The sequence below is a fragment of the Corvus kubaryi genome, unplaced genomic scaffold (genome assembly GCF_017639235.1).
Source record: "Corvus kubaryi isolate FWS band 111438036 unplaced genomic scaffold, C.kubaryi_AGA036_p1.0 37357, whole genome shotgun sequence".
NCBI lineage: Eukaryota > Metazoa > Chordata > Aves > Passeriformes > Corvidae > Corvus > Corvus kubaryi.
The window spans coordinates 1,683,602-1,695,805 of NW_024581117.1; the positions used below are offsets into that span (position 1 = coordinate 1,683,602).

At 34.3% G+C, this 12,204-nt stretch overlaps 1 protein-coding gene across 2 annotated transcripts in view; it reads left to right on the top strand.

Annotated features, from left to right (window-relative positions):
• The window catches only part of LOC121667193 (contactin-associated protein-like 4), a 216,514-nt gene that overhangs the window by 129,221 nt on the left and 75,089 nt on the right, over positions 1–12,204 (top strand). The window contains exons 4-7 of one of the 2 annotated variants that reach the window (XM_042033618.1): positions 3,276–3,423; positions 9,150–9,353; positions 9,527–9,711; positions 11,644–11,787. In XM_042033618.1, the coding sequence (XP_041889552.1) occupies positions 3,276–3,423; positions 9,150–9,353; positions 9,527–9,711; positions 11,644–11,787 (681 nt within the window). The remainder of the gene's footprint in view (positions 1–3,275; positions 3,424–9,149; positions 9,354–9,526; positions 9,712–11,643; positions 11,788–12,204) is intronic. The other variant, XM_042033619.1, reaches the window with a different exon arrangement.

Sequence of the window (12,204 nt, forward strand, 5' to 3'; positions counted from 1 at the left end):
CCAATGAGGGGCTTGAATGAGCCCTCCCCCCCCATCCCTCAAGGAACCTTCCCCTGGATGGCTCTATCTTAGTTTACAGAATGTGTTCTGGAGAGGACCTTGGGGTCTGGGGCACACTGATCCCTAACTATGAAGCTTTTAAAATGTTTAGTCTCTTAGCTTAACAAACAAGTCCAAGAATGTAGGCAAAAAGCACTAAGAATACAGAAGTTGTAAAAAGGTATAAGAAGTATAAAAGAAAAGGCAAAAAACCATCATGGTATCACCATCAAGGCATCACTCTAGGTTACCTAAAGTATGGGTTCTACACAGCTTCATTTCTGGGGGAATTTTTGATTGGTGAGAAAATTTTGGACTGGATGCCCATGTTATCCCTGATCTAAATCCACATGTGCTTTCTACATAGATGATGGACAGAGAAACCACGGACTTTTTTTTTTATCTTCTCTTGATGCAAGTTCACCTTCACAATCATTCTGAGCTTTCCAATGCCCTTCTATGGACAGACTTAACTTTACCAGCACAGTCCAGAACATATTTGTGCTTTCTGACACCACAGTGAACTGAATAATTCTGTCTTGACAACAGGGTTAAAGTAGCTTGAGGTAAAGAAATTACTAGGTTAGAAGCTGAGTAGGAGGCTTAAACCAAGTTTGAGAGCAGGCTCTCAGTTCAGGCTTCAGCACAGCCCAGAATACTTTCACTTCATGGTATAAAACAGGCTATGGAGAGTTTTCTACTTAGGTATCTATGCTGCTAAGTGGCACTGCTACTGTTTACAGCTAAACTGCAATATAGTATTTCAGTGTTTCAAAAACCGCATTCTTTGAGGAAGATGGTTTGTTTTCAAGCTATTAAAAAGCAGTATTATTAAAAATATAGCAGTATATTAAAAATACAGTACCTGTAAATACATCAACTAGATTCAACAAGCAGTTGTATTGGGTTAGCTGTGTGACTCTATTAAAATTTATGCAAACAGTGTTTATTAGGTGCAATTATTAAGTGTATTATTCCTAATAACTGAGGACCGCATTACATCTTTTTAACCATTAGATGCCTGTGTAGGTTGTGAAGACTCTGCATAATCTAAAATAATGGCATGTTCCCGATACATGATTTGGCATATGAATGAAGTGATCTGAACAGTCTGGAGAAGGAGGGACAGGAGGAAAGAAGCTCATTATATGGTTATAATTCTATGTTTTGAAGATTGCTGGATGGGACCATGAAACAGTAATCATGTTCTACTGTAAAGACAGGACTGCCTGTCACCTCAAATATAATTCTCCTCTAAAAAGCTTACAAGCTGCTCTCATACAAGCTGGTTTTGGGTACGCCTTTAGTACTGTAGCCTGGAGAAAAAGCAGTCTGATTTTGCCCTCTCTTTTTTTGAAGAGGACTTAAACTGAAAAAGCCTGAAAATACATATTTTAACCTCTAGACTGTTTAAAACAAGCAATAAAGACCCATTTAATACTCAACACAGTTGATACACTCTAAAATGTGGTTTTCCCAGATAAAAGCTTTGTAAAATTACAGCAAAAAAATACTGATTTCTTAACTGGCCATTCTGAATGGTGCTAAAGGAGTAGTCAGAAGTATTTTTAGGTTATTGCTGAAGCCAAAAACCAAATTTTAAATTAAAAACATAAGTGTTTAAATATACCCTACAGTAAAAAAATAAAGCCATATACATTCTGTTTTCAAAACCTAAATTAATTTCTATGAGGTGGCTGCTCTCCAAAAACAATTTTGCAAAAATTTAAATCTTAATTGAACACTTCATTTGCTCGCAGTACTTAAACTTCTGGGGCCTGGTTCTGGTTCAGTCAACAAACTAACTGGCACTTTCAAGAGCAGTTATATTTGTTACAGACTGCAAATAGGATTTGAAGGGACAAGAGGTCTGGAGGGGTCTCACCCTCCAAAGAGTAGCTCTTCTCTGGTTTTTGTTATAATGTATTTCCACTTTTACCTGCTGTGTTAATGGAATTACAAAGCACGAAGCTGAAAGTGGACATTCAAAGTCACTGACTCTCATTGCTTATTAATAGGTTAGCTTAAATAAGCCAATGCACTAGCTGTTGTTCTGGTTTTTGTTTTGGTTGGTTGCTTGGTTTGGTTTGGGGTCTTTTTATTTAATTTCTTTTTTTTTCCGTTGAATGTTCAGAGACTAGAATGTATTGAGATTTTACTATTACAGGGGAGATAAGGTTCAAAGATCTGTGTATAGAAAGGTAAATAATGAATGCAGTGACGCTCATCTCTGCTTCTAAAACTTATGGAAAGAGAAGCTGCATACCTAAAGATGTTGGTTGCTATGTATTCTCCAGTTGCAACATCTGTGGCTTATACCTATGGCAACAGCACTGTTCATACAGCCAGAAATGGGTAATGTTTTAAATACTGTTCATCTGAATATTTCAGAGAGCTATCAGATATTTAGATTCAAAATGTCTGAACAAATACTTTCTGCTTTACATACCATAAACAGGTAATGATACAAAAACCACCACACAACACAGTGAAATCAAAATATATTCTCCAGTTTTTAGAATTCTAAAGTTTATTATTACAGCTCATTTTTTTTAACTTTCTTCTTTACATTTCTTTGTCTTTCTGTTTCCTTTATGTAAGAAAAAGGGAAAGTAGTTTTATCAGTTAAATATTGCAAAATAAATTTACTTTTTTTCTTTCACCTGGGTAAAAAAATGAAATGTAGATTCTTCTGTTTTTGACAGGACACTAAAACAAATTCCTTTTACAATACATTGGATTCTTTAGTTGGAAACCAGTCTTTTATTTCCATGATCTGTCAGAATAAGACCATTTTAAATGCAGCTTACTATGCATTTAAAATACATGCTTGCAATGAAATTCGTCTAAACTTTCAGTTGAAGGACTTTGTAGAGATCACTGTGTTTTCTTATGCTTAAGGGTTACATAGAGCCATACACTGAAATGGGAGGATATTCTACATGTTTTTGACAGGATTTACTTGGGTTTGAAGGTTTTTGTTCACTGAAATTTTAGATGTTAGATATTTTGTTGAGTGGGGCATCAGTGCTAAATACACAGATGAGTCAACACCTCATGCGGAAGAATAGTCAAGATTGATTCATCAGTTGTTCCTGTGCAATTCACTGACAATTCCATTTTATTCCTGTTCTTGACTGTTTGCCAGATGAGGTTATAAAATGAAAAAATCAGCAATACTTCCATGTACTTCTGCATTCAATGTGGATGCTGATCTCTTTCTCATTTTCTTCTAGGCCTTTCCTGGAAACACAAATGCGGACAGTGTCGTATACTATAAACTTCAGCATTCTATTAAAGCAAGATTTCTCCGTTTTGTGCCTTTGGACTGGAATCCAAATGGCAGGATTGGAATGCGCATTGAAGTGTATGGATGCACATACAGTAAGTTTATTTCTGAATTAGCTAAATGAAATGAATCTTCATGATTGTCTTTTGCTACCTAAATAGCACTTGAAAGTAGATTTCTAAGACTAAATTTAATCTTGAATAAAACTGATTCAGTAAGTTTATATGCAGACTTCACTGCAGATACTTCTACATCAACTATCAATATGCGATGCTTATTTTCCAGTCCTTTCTTTATTAGACTGAATGGTGAGGACCTAATCCAATAACTGATTTAATGCAAACTCTTTTTTTCCTTTATAGTCCTAAAAATTGCATGTTAACATGGTATACTTGCTATCTGAAGGCCAAAACATGGAAAACGTTTACAGTTTTAAATCTGTATGTTCTTGATCCTGAGCTAATAAGAATACAACTAGATAGATCCACAAATAAACAATTTAAGGATACTTCAAAGTTTTTATATATTTAAGGGATAGTTTTAGAATAGTTTTTGTGCCCTTAACAACTGACATAAGCCTTTGGAAGAAGATTGCGTAAGTTTTGTGGTTTTATTGATCTGTTGGACAGTGTAAATATTCCTGGTGTCTTCCTGTTACAGTTTTTCATCCCTGGACTTTTAAAAAAAAATTCTTCTCAGTAAGTTGTTTACTGCTTTTTATTCTTCACATTTTTTTCCATGATGGAAACAGATTTTATTTTAAGCAACTTCTTTAATTGCTTTTTTTGCATACTTTGATCTATTGTTCTTTAATTTTTTTTTTTTATCAACTTCTGTACTTAAGCTATATTTTGTATGGTTGATCTCTTTTGGATGGTCTCCATATATCTGTTTTCTGTTGCCGTGCATTTGTATCTGACTATAAGTGCATATCAGTAAGACATATCTCTGGGCTTTCTGCCTTAAACTTAACTTTGTAAAATTGGCAAAAGGTCGTGAACTAAGGATATTGAAAATCTCAACCTGGATGCAAAAGATTAGGTCACCTCAGAAATCGGGTAAACTTCCCCATCCCAGAAAACAGACATCTCATGCCAGGAGAAGGGCATGAAAGGCTCACACAAAATTCCTCAGTGACAGCTGCCTTGAACATGACTTAAGATTCCAAGAACAATCTGAGAAAATGGCCTGGAAAACTGAGTAACTGAGAAATATGACCAAGATTCAACTTATCCTCAACTCTTTTAAGTACCAGAACAACTAAAGTTTAAAAACGGAGGCTGAACAGATGCATTTATCTTTCCCAGCTAAAAGCTCATCTGAGTCTTCCATTTGAAACCTCATTTCTGTGGTACTTGATGGGAGAATAGTTTTTCTTGTCTTTAAGCTTCACTTTAAAATTCATTGAAAGTCATCAATTTTGCTTCTTCACAGTCCTTTACCTTGTGCATTTGATAATACTTAAATCCTTACTCAGTTTTGTTCTCAAACAACTCCAGACTGAAGAGCTGTCTTTTGAACATGCCTAAAATCCAGATTTTAATTATGTACATTCACTGTCATAATTTTCTCTGTCACAGCTTGCAAGATACATACTGTCTTTCTTCTGTGTAATGCCTATTGCCCAGCAGTGGAAAACTATGAGTCTAAAGGACAAATAAAGGACAGTGTCCGTGCAACTAAAAAAAAAAAAAAAAAAATTTAGTGTATGCAGTTATTAAATTAAAACATTTTTGTGTGGTCATTAGCTACTTTTGAGGAAGATTATATATTTTTTTGTATTTTACTTACTTGGCACAGGATTGATCCTATAGATAGCTTATGGAAGTAAGTCAATTATAGTTGTCTTCTAAGATTAGGATGAATTTAAAATGAATATTTACTTCATCCATTATTTACTATAATGCAGCATGGGAAGAACATGATGGTGTTAAATGGATGTATTTTTTTTTTTAAGCTGGTTAAGATTTTCTCTGAATTAGTGATATTGGGTGTTCTAGAAATGCTTATTTTTCCTATATATAAATGATATCATTCCAAATGAATTGCAGGCTTCTTATCATCTCTGTATTTATTTTGAACATCTGCTGATTACCAAGTGCTTTTACTAGTTAAATTCAGTGGTTGCCAATGAAGACAAACCAGGTGATTATAGGTTTACAGTTCTAGAAAATATTTTAAAAAGTAAATATTTAATTCTTTCTCTCCAGTCTTTTTCTCTATTTATCAGGCACAATGAGGACATGTAGTTACTGTTACAGTAATTATGCCTGGATCTTTTTGAATGACTGTTTCAAAGTGGGATCAGAAAATAAAGAAAAGCATAAATGCCAATAATATCTACTTTAGCTTTGATTTTTTTAGCTTTTTTAGCCTTGATTCACGTTTTACATTTCCCACATCCTTTCCTTCAGGGAGATCTCACTGGGTACTATATTTTAAGAGTAAACCACTCTCTTTTCATTTACCACCAAGTATGTGAGCTGTGTTCTGTATTCAAGTGCAAATGCACTAATTTCATTCTTCAGTCTTACCTGTTAGAAATTACACAACTAAAACTAAACTTGCAAGAGTACAGGAAGTAGATCTCCCTACTCTGTAAAGTGATGTGAAAAAATGCATGTCTGCTATGTCCTAAAGAAGTCATTACTATCTTAGTGAAGTCATACTTACAGGGCAGATTTTAACACTACTTAAAATTTGGTGCTCTGCTGTCTTCCAGCCAAATGCCTGCTCTGAATAACTTTGCCTAGTATTCTCAAAAATAGTATTTCCCCTTCAGTTACAGTCTCAGTGAGGCTTGGTAATACGCATGATAGATTCCTGTAGGATGTAGCAGATTATTATGGGTTTTGTTTTATTTTTGTTGGTTTTTTTCCACACAACTCCTTTTTTCCTGTAAACTTTTTAGGTCAAGGACTGTCACATTTTAGATGTTTGTAAAGCAGTCATTGAGATGAGTCCTTCCTTTTTGCCTCAGCATTTATGGAGTACAAAGGCCAAATAAGGGTAGTCAATTACGAACTTACATGAAACATTAAAAGAGTTCCCCTGAAGTTTTTTTCCTGTTGAGTTCTTCTCCTTCCTCACTCTGCTGTCGTCACAATGTTCCTTAGTTTATCTGCTCGTGTTCTACAGTCAGGAGAGGCAAGGCAAAGCAAGGAAAGGCAAGGCAAGGCAGAAGGAGAAAAAGAAAGAGAGAAAGAAAGATGTTTTGTACCTCCAGATGTTCAACCTGCCTTCGTGTGGACTGTTAAAGTATCTGCTTGTGCTATGACTACACCACAAATACTCTGTGCTGAACCTCAGCCCAAAATCTGTCTTAAGCCTCTGCCTGACTTTTCTTCCAATATATTTAGTGTGTAAGAAAGAGAACAATGAATCTCTACCGACATTTCCGGTGTCTCATTCCTGAAATGTCAGATTGTGACAATTAAGCCATGTAAAACAGTTCAGGTTAAGCTACACTGTGACACTAAAAACACCCAGCGATATTAGACATGTGTTTCACTTACAACTTCCCCTCTTCATTACAACAGTCTCTTTCTCATTTCATCCCCTGAAAACCAGTAGTCTAAAAATAGAAAATGAAGAAACAACAAAAAGGTGGGGATTTTTTTTGACATGGCAGGCAGAAAGATAGGTTTAAATTTAAAAATGACAAATGTGGAAGAAGGATAACTGGAAACTAAATGCATACTGCACATTAAAAATTGTTAGCTGTGTCTGCCTAACAATAAGCACTGCAGATACTGCTCAAACCCTTTTGGACTGTTTGCGAACACTGCTAATTGTACTTCCTCCCTGGCTGCAACGCTTAAAGTCAATATCACAGTTACATCAGTCAAAGAAAGGACTTCATATCCTCGTCATAGCTGAAATAATGACCAAACAGTCTGCATTGTTTTTTTTCTTTATAGAACATTAGCATTGATTTCAATGGATATAAAGATGAAAAAATCAAGTATTTTTTCAAAGAAAGATATTTCAACTAAAACTTTTGCCGAGGGTCACTAGGATTATTGGTCCTGTGGTATGTGAAGCTTCCAGAATTTCCAGTTTCTCAGGGACATTTCATGATTTCCAAAAATATTTTTATAGTGTACTAAGGATCTAGATTACATTAATTTAAGGAAGACATATTGCAAATTCTGAAAACGAAAGATGAGTGCTCACAAAACAAGTCCACCTGTTTTATTTTCCTTATTTACAACAGTAGGGTAGAGAAAAACCATGTAGAGGCATTTTGAAGTCCAGCAGCTACTAGAAGTTGCAAGTAGTTGGTAAGTATGAGAGGAAAACCTTATGGCACCCTGGGTATTTGCCCACATTTTATTTATCCTTATAACCGTGTAGGACACTCAAGCTCTCTCTCTCACAACTCTTTAAATGTATTTCTAGGGGTAATGCATAGATGGTGAAGGCAAGACTTGTGAAAAATGTTACAAGAATTTTGATTGCCATCTGCAGCCCTTCCACAGTCTTCATTAGTTCATGGGGTGAGGGTGGGGGAAAGTTTAATTTTGTTTCTTTTCCAAATTTACACAGAGGAGATTTTGTTTCTTAGGAGCTACTGCTGCAGAATAGTGTAAGGGATTTTGGAGAGCCATGTTAATGTTGTTTATGCTCTTGTCCCAACAACTAATAGGAAGAGTATGTTCCCAATCCTACTGTTACCAGTGCCTACTAAGAATGTCTCTAGGTAGCTGGTTTGATAGATGCATGTAAATGTACAAGTGGTCTTATTGAAGTCTTTATTGAAACTATTCTACATCACATTCATTACTTTAATTCTACGTTAATTGATGCCTTTTCTGTCCACATTCATTCAATGACAAAATTAAGTAAAATAATTAATCTAGGATTCATAGTTAGGTAGAATGTCATATTTATTCATTGTACGTTTGGTAAATGAATTCTTCATTATCAAGATATAAAGAACATCAAGAAACTACATTTAAAAACATAGCTGCATTCACTTGACAAGAGCTTTTTTCAAATGGAATATAAATTACTTTAAGTACAAGAGTTAATTTGAATTCATTTCATTTCCATGCTGTCAATATGGAGAAATATTTTTAGTGAAGTTATATAAAGTTAGTAAATAGATAATGGGTTTCCCTTGACTTGCAAGAAGTCAACCAGTCAGTTGAAAAATAACTTCATATTTTATTGAGTGTCCTTTACATCTTCATTCACTTCAAAAATGTATTTTTCAAGGGTAATTACTTTTTTTTCTTCTTTACATATGAACTTTGAATACTCTATGAGCTTTTTATAGTGTTATCAGTTTCATTTGTGTGTGTCTTGTTCAATCTGTACTGATTTTGACAGATATTCTCTTCTACTATTGGGATAAAATCAGTTAGCCCTGTTCCCTTCCCTTCCTTTCCCTTTCCTTCTCTTCCCTCCCATCGACAGCAATCTTGGCTTTTTTTTTTTTTTTTTTTGGTCTTGATTTTGTTAATTGAATGAATTTCAGGTAAATTATTAGAGATTTTCAGCCTAAGAATACAAGAACAGAAATGGTCAAAGTACTTTATAGCTCCTAGGAAAGGAAGACCTACCTTTCAGCATATGAGAACAGTATTAGATTTGAATAGAGGCCTGATCTCTTCTCATGTGGTTTTTATTATCTAGTTATACCATCATCATTAGAACATGGCAGTCTTAATGTATGGAGAAGAAATAAAATATGACTTACTGTGCACAAGTGGATCTACAGATGTTAGTGATGGGACTTCATATCATATTGAAGTAACATGCAACTGTTTCTTTTAGACATAGCATTGTGCATTATCTTTCATTTCTTTACTTCTAGGGTCTGAGGTGGTTGGCTTTGATGGGAAAAGTTGTCTAATTTACACATTAAATAAAAAACTCATTAATGCACTGAAAGATGTGATTTCTCTGAAGTTTAAAACAATGCAAAGTGATGGAATTCTCCTCCACAGAGAAGGAAAAAATGGAGACCACATCACCCTGGAATTAACTAAAGGGAAGCTGTCCCTACTCATTAATTTAGGTAACAGCTACAGTCTCATGAAGTCTAATATAGCTATTAGGCATTATTTGACTAAAACTTCTCTTAAACTGTTAAGTGTATTTAAATGTATAAAGTATGATAAACTAGCAGTATGTTTTTGAATAATTATATTTTTAAATGAAATTAATAGTTTTTATTTTTTTTCTTTCAAGGTGATACTAAAACTCATCCTTCTAATGCCCAAATTAATATTACGCTGGGCAGCCTTTTGGATGATCAACACTGGCATTCTGTTCTCATTGAGCATTTTAACAATCAAGTAAACTTTACAGTGGATAAACACACTCATCATTTTCATGCAAAAGGAGAATTCAGTTATTTGGACCTTGATTATGAGGTGTGAAAATTACCTTTCCTTTATTACATTTATTACCTTTGTTATGCAAATGCACTGAAACAGGCAAAGGAAACAGAACTTAAGGAAGTTCATAGTCCTTAAGACCTTGGGGATTTTTTGTCTGTTAAGGGAATGAATCAAAGAAAAAGAGATGTTCTTGGAGTACTAATCTTCCACTAGACTCTCAACTCAGTATTTTCAAAAGACTGTCTTTTTCATCTCAGAATTCATTATTTTAATACCTTTGTTTCAGTAGAGCTGCAAATGTGATAAACAATATTGTAAACATAATGAATGAGAGCCAACTCAAGGCTATTATTTAATGAATATTAATGTTATCAATATAAAACTAGATAAAATTTCAATAAATCAGCATAAAACCATTTTAGAAGTGTTTATATCATGACTTAAATCCCTGTTAGATCTGAAAATTATACTGTGAAAAAATCTTGCTTGCACAAGTGCTGGAGTCATGAAAAGTAGTAGATGTAATATGCTGTGAAATTTTCCTGCCTGTGGTTAAAAATACCACAATTTCACAGTTGTAATGTGATGACTGGCTGCTTTATGTTTGCCCTATACTGTTTGTTGGATAAGACAATGAGTGATAGACCAGAATGTCTGGAACCTGGAGACTTTATTGTACTCGTTCCAATTTTTAAGCATTTTAGAGTGAGTTTTCATGCTGTTCTGTGTCTGCATTACTCAATTTCAGAAATATATGCTCGAAACTTCTGAATGTAAATTATAATATCAAAGTTAGGCGGATCATACCAATTAAAAAAAAGAAAAGAGAGAGAGAAAATAACTGTTTGACAAATAGATGTCTTTTACTAAATCAATCAATATTGCAAATTAAATTTTCCTCTCTGCCACATACTATAGTTTGAAGTACAAGTTGCCAGAACAAGTAAAAAGAAAGCATAAAAACTTTCAAAAAAACCCAAAATACTGTATTTAGAATTGCATTTTTGACTATAAAATTCTCTTAATTTAATAATTAATAACTCAGTGAAATATGGTGCATTTTACTTTGGTTGCTTTTCTTTGGTAAGATATTTTAAACCTTAAGGAAAAGTTAAAAATTAAAAGGTTAATAGTTTAGACTGACCTTTTATACAATGTTGTTCAGAATAGCTTTGAAATATGTGAGCTCAGAAGTTCACTTGTACTGCCATCCTATTTCTGATGGTGTCCAAGAGTTAAAACGTAGACTAGAGCAGAAATAAGGTCACCCTTGTGGCAGTGCTTTTCTAAAATAATTTACTGCTTTCTAACAGCTTTTGCCTTAGGGCAGGGACTTACTTAGACAGAATGATATTCTTGAATTTAGTAGCTCTCAATGGATTTTTATTTTTATTAAATCTTCCAATCTCTTTCTGAAACTAAGTAATTTTACAGCACCATACAAAGGAACTGCACAGCCTAAGCATTTTGAAAGGGAAAAGGCACCTCCTTTAGTTTGTTTCGAATGTGTCCTAGAATAATGTAATTTGATGCACTCTTGTTCTTTATTATGGTAGTTATCGTGTGCACAGAGTGGAGAACTTAGGCTCAAGTTTCTAAAGAAATTGTGGCTAATTTTATTTTCCCTTTTCACACTGTTTTGCGTAGTCTGCATGTGCTTGGCCTTGTCCTTCTTCTCCTTGGTTTGGCAGCTGTAATGGACCCTGAAAACTGATTCAAGACACTTCTAAGAGACATCAGAAGAAGAAAAAAAAGCCAAAATGTCAGAATAATTTACTACATAAATTTGACTTGATATAGCTTAATTTTTTTTAGCCTATTCTTTTAATATGTAGATGTGATACAGTGAAATACAGTAGCAGATTCACTATAGGCCAGTGTTTGACTTCTGCTCTTACAGTATTCTCAACTTCTTTCCTTAGAAAATTACTTAATAGTATTATTGGTTTCTCTTCTCTTTCTAAGCTCAGCTTTGGAGGGATCCCAGTGCCTGGAAAATCAGGGACATTTTCACACAGGAACTTTCATGGGTGTTTTGAAAATATTTATTATAATGGAGTGAACATTATTGACCTGGCCAGAAGGCATAAGTCTCAGATCTACATTGTGGTAAGAGATTTCTAGTTAAGAAAGAAGAAATAAGTAAAATAGAGAAAAAGAAGAAGACCATAACCACTTTCAAATCCAGCATGTTAGCACACAGTTTAGTAAAATCTATGTTAGGTAATGAAAGAAAAATAAAGTAATTACCAAGTTGGGCTGTTTTTCATTTTACACTGTATAGAGTCATTCTAATAGAAAAGGCAGATGTGTTTTATTCATGAGGTGTTTAGCTGATATTTAGATGTATCTGATATCACAGTGTTGTGTGGTATCTAACTGCATGACAGAAGTCTGTGAGTAACCAGATGCACCAGAAACCATTGAATCTGTGGCTTTTTACCAGAGTAATAAGAGTATGTGCCTGGCTGATAAGAACACCAGCAGTACATTTTTAAAGGTCTTGGTTGCTGAGGACACTGATCC